Source organism: Oncorhynchus masou, chromosome 26, assembly GCF_036934945.1.
Source record: "Oncorhynchus masou masou isolate Uvic2021 chromosome 26, UVic_Omas_1.1, whole genome shotgun sequence".
Classification (NCBI taxonomy): Eukaryota; Metazoa; Chordata; class Actinopteri; order Salmoniformes; family Salmonidae; genus Oncorhynchus; species Oncorhynchus masou.
The window spans coordinates 13,869,851-13,874,850 of record NC_088237.1 but is presented as its reverse complement, the minus strand read 5'-3'; the positions used below and the strand labels follow the sequence as shown (position 1 = coordinate 13,874,850).

Below are 5,000 nucleotides of genomic sequence, written 5' to 3'. Positions count from 1 at the left end.
TTCAGTGTAGTAGAGAGAAGGAGAGAGAGGGGGGGGGGGGGTAAAGGAGAGAAGAAAAGAGAGAGATGTCTGTCTGTCTCTACAGTCTGTCTGTCTGCGTATGGGGCCGATGTATGAATTCAACTCACAACTTATAGCAGCCACAAGTTGTTGTTTGAAGTGTTGAGGGATTGCTGTTGATTGGGGATTGTTGGGTGTACGTATATATGCCGTGGGATTGGTACTGTGAGGTGCAGATGGATGTATATGTGTGTATATGTGTGTGTGTATACATGTGTGTGTGTTGTGTACATATGTTTGGGAGGTAAAGGGTGACAGCCACTGACGGTCAGATGCTGATTGCTGATTTCTGACGGAGTAGCTGCATCACACACACACACACACACACACACACACACACACACACACACACACACACACACACACACACACACACACACACACACACACACACACACACACACACACACACACACACACACACAGTCTCACCTGGATCTGTTGCTGCAGGAGGTTGATTTTGTGTTGCTGCTGCAGGAGCTGCTGCTGTTGCCGAGCAATCTGTGATAGAAGACCCAGAGAGTTCGGAAAGGCACACACACACACACACAACAACAGGCAGAGCATTGATCACATACATAAACAGGCGTGCAGAGTGCAGAGGCTCAGTGTCCCATGGGGACACGTGACAAACGTCTACAAACATCACAGCTTCAAATGTGGCCCTCTTGTCAAATATGGATGTGACGTGTGATCTGTGCTGGGCTCCGAATACATCCATTATATACGGTTCCCTTCAAAAGGGCAGACATATATGAATCGTCTTCAGAGTGCAAACAGTCTTTGTAAAGCTCAGAGCGCTGAACCACCAAACAAAGAGAGAAACCCTTCCCTACGCAAATACCAGCCAGACTCCCGCCTGCGTGCTGGAGGGGCGAGCGCCTGTCTGTGTGTGCGACTGGTTTGTCTTAGATCTGCGTGTCGGCACTCGGGTATCTAGGGTGTGTATGGATGTATGTGGGTGTGTGTGTGTGTGTACATGTAAGTCTTTGTGTGTGTGTGTGTGTTTTACCATACGTCTGTGTGTGGGTGTCTACCTCTATATCTTCACATCACACACATCTCCTTCTCTCTCACCTGGTCCTGTTGTTGCTTGGCCAGCTCCATCTGCTGCCGCTGCTTCTCCATCTGCGAGGCGGCCACTTTCTTCTGCTCATCCTGGGCCGCCAGGAGCTGCTCCCTCAGGCTGCTCAGCTGGCTGATCATGCCCATCAGCTGGCGCTCCTTCTCTGCCAGGCTTTCTGAGGTACCTGGGATGGGGGGGGGGCAGAGGGGAGGGTAAAGGTTAGAGGTTGGAGGTCAGAGAGCACCAAGAAGAAACATGGGAGGAAAAGGAAGGAATAAAAGTCTAGGTTTTGGATGTGGAGCTAGAAGGTCAATGGGGCGTGTCTGGGGTAGAAGGGTGTGGTTGGTGTGGCAACTTACAGGACAGGGCCAGATCTGTTAAAAACAGAGTTAAGTGCGCTCAAATGCCAAATGCATCCTCAGGGCAAACCCTGTACCTCATCTAGATCTGAGAGGATTTGGATGCATGCAATATAGGAGAACATGTTGCTAATAACGAATAACACATATCTATGACTGTTTTGCCTAAGGGTAGAGATAGGTGGTATGGGTTAACATGGAATGCAGTCTCAGTCAAGCCTTCCTCTCTTTCCCTCTGAGCAGTGTGTGTGTGTCAGACAGCCCCAGGCCTCTCTGTTTACCCTCCAGTCACCGTGCCTCCTGCTCACAGTTAGCATGGCCTGACCCTTGACCCTAAAGATCCTGACATATGAGCCCCATTTACAGGCACACATGGTCTCTCTCTCTCTCTCTCTCTCTCTCTCTCTCTCTCTCTCTCTCTCTCTCTCTCACACACACACAGACGTGGTCTCTCACTCTCTCTTTCTCTCACTCACACAGACGTGGTCTCTCTCTCACTCACTCACACAGGCGTGGTCTCTCTCTCTCTCTCACAGACGTGGTCTCTCTCTCTCTCTCTCTCTCTCTCTCTCTCTCTCTCTCTCTCTCTCTCACACAAACGTGGTCTCTATCTCTCTCGCTCTCACACACACATGGACACACATGGACACACACAGACACACGCACACACACACACACACACACACACACACACACACACACACACACACACACACACACACACACACACACACGACAAGGGAGGAAACCTAAATCATTCAACAGGATGTAGTTATACAGAGGCACGCCAAGGCACTTATACAAACAGTCTGTGTGTGTGTGTGTGTGTGTGTGTGTGTGTGTGTGTGTGTGTGTGTGTGTGTGTGTGTGTGTGTGTGTGTGTGTGTGTGTGTGTGTGTGTGTGTGTGTGTGTGTGTGTGTGTGTGTGTGTGTGTGTGTGCGCGCGTGTGTGTGTGTGTGTGTGTGTGTGCTCATAACCGTGTTAGTATTTTCCTTCAAGTCTTTAGTGTCTGTCATTTGACATACTGTTCTTACTTTATGTGTGTCTGGGATTTGGTCTTTGGGATCTATTGCATATATACATACGTGTGTGTGTCCCACCAGCAGTACAATCCCCCATTGTTCCCCAGCTGCTACTACCTTCAGCAGAGTCACATTCCTTCCCCAGTCATACCAGATGACAGAGAGGATAGAGAGAGAAGGAAAGAGAGAAAGAAACAGAGGGAGAGAGAAAGGGAGAAAAAAAAGAAAGAGAAAAAAGGGCCAGTGACCTGACCCCCTGACCTCACAGGAAGGTGAGAGTGAGCTCCATTTGTCTCCCTGATGTTCCATCCCCCCACACCATCCCTCTACCCCTCCTGTCATCCCTCCTTCCCTCCGCCAACAATGGACAATAAAGGCAACTGTCAGAGCTGCCCATTGGAAAAATCAACCTTTTGCTGTCTTGAACAGCTCACAGACCCACAGACCAGCCCTTCACTACTGCTGACCGAGACAAGAAAGGAGCTCGTGTTAAAAACGCTGCCCGTCCAAAAAAAAGGGCGGGTGAGAGGAAAAGGGGGGGAAGAGGTGAAAGGGGGATCAAAAGTGGTCTTTCTTTCAGGGGAAGGGGTATAAGACCCCCTCACTAACACTAACTGGGAGGAATGCTGATTGTCTGACTGGGAAGGACTGAGAGGTTGACTGTCTGATAAAAAGGGTTTTCAATGAGGGACCTGGACAGGGGAAAATACCCTGTAATAACCTTAAAATACTGCACTTCAATCCACTTCTAGATACCCTCTAACATGAAACCTGTTAGTAGGGCAAACACTCACACACACACTTAAAAACATACGCACAGCAATCAACACACAAGCATTGGTGTGCATACATAAATGTACCGGTACACACAACTATTCCCTCCCCACCCCCACCCCCACCACCCCCACCCTCCCTCCCTCCCTCCCTCCCTCCCTCCCTCCCTCCCTCCCCTCCCTCCCCCCACTCCCCCACCCTCCCTCCCTCCCTCCCCACCCCCACCCCCACCCTCCCTCCCTCCCTCCCTCCCTCTCTCTCTCCCTCCCCCCACCCCCCCCCTCTCTCTCCCTCCCCCCCCTCCCTCCCCCCTCTCTCTCTCTCCCTCCCTCCCTCCCCCACACGTTCAACAAACACTCCGGCGTCATCAATCACAGTGTGTTAGTTGTTTCCTCAGCTGCTGGTGGATCAATAAGGTGTTTCCTTCTGCTCCAGACTTCCTTAGGCAGATCCTGGTCTGCGTCCCAAAGGGCACCCTAGTCCCTGTACGGTGAACTACTTTTGACCTGGGCTCAAAGAGCTCTGGTCATAAGTAATGCATTATGTAGGAAATATGGTGCCATTTGTGACGCAACACTAGAGCCCTACAGCCCCACTCCTATCACATCCACTAGTAATTAACCAATTTGTAACAATGTAGTAGTTGTCAAGACGCTCTCAGGCTAATTAATGACTAGGCTTAACAGATAACTCCCCCATGGCAGTTAGACTAGTACAGAGGGAGGGAGGGAGGGAGGGAGGGAGGGAGGGAGGGAGGGAGGGAGGGAGGGAGGGAGGAGGGAGGAGGGGAGGAGGAGGGAGGGAGGGAGGGAGGGAGGGAGGGGAAAACAGAAGTGGTACCACAAACTCTTTTGGGTTTTGACCCAAACAAATTGTTCAGACTTTTTCTTGTGGCAGAGACAAGTTAGGATTCACATCCATTAGGTTATTATTGCTTGATAATAAACAGCGTTAGGTTATTATTGCTTGGTAATGTACAGCGTTAGGTTATTATTGCTTGGTAATGCACTGTATTAGGTTATTATTGCTTGGTAATGCATAGCATTAGGTTATTATTGCTTGGTAATGCACAGCATTGGGTTATTATTGCTTGGTAATGCAGAGCATTAGGTTATTATTGCCTGGTAATGCACAGCATTGGGTTATTATTGCTTGGTAATGCACAGCATTGGGTTATTATTGCAGTATGTTATTATTGCTTGGTAATGCACTGCATTAGGTTATTATTGACACTGCATTAGGTTATTATTGGGTAATGCACTGCATTAATTATTGCTGCACCGCATTAGGTTATTATTGCTTGTAATGCAGAGCATTAGGTTATTATTGTAATGCAGAGCATTAATTATTGGTAATGCACTGCATTAGGTTATTATTGCTTGGTAATGCACTATATTAGGTTATTATTGCTTGGTAATGCACTGCATTAGGTTATTATTGCAATGCACTGCAGTATGTTATTATTGCTTGTGCACCGCATTAATTAATGCACTGCATTAGGTTATTATTGCTTGGTAATGCACTGCATTAGGTTATTATTGCTTGGTAATGCACTGCATTAGGTTATTATTTCTTGGTAATGCAGAGCATTAGGTTATTATTGCTTGGTAATGCAGAGCATTAGGTTATTATTGCTTGGTAATGCACTGCATTAGGTTATTATTGCTTGGTAATGCAGAGCATTAGGTTATTATTGCTTGGTAATGCACAGCATTGGG

At 48.2% G+C, this 5,000-nt stretch overlaps 1 protein-coding gene across 10 annotated transcripts in view; it reads right to left on the bottom strand.

Annotated features, from left to right (window-relative positions):
- Nucleotides 1-5,000, bottom strand: part of LOC135514841 (transcription factor SOX-5-like) — a 211,783-nt gene that overhangs the window by 77,664 nt on the left and 129,119 nt on the right. For all 10 annotated transcript variants that reach the window (XM_064938496.1, XM_064938494.1, XM_064938495.1 and 7 more), the window contains 2 exons: nucleotides 1,138-1,310; nucleotides 493-561 (listed from right to left, as the gene is read on the bottom strand). In XM_064938496.1, the coding sequence (XP_064794568.1) occupies nucleotides 493-561; nucleotides 1,138-1,310 (242 nt within the window). The remainder of the gene's footprint in view (nucleotides 1-492; nucleotides 562-1,137; nucleotides 1,311-5,000) is intronic.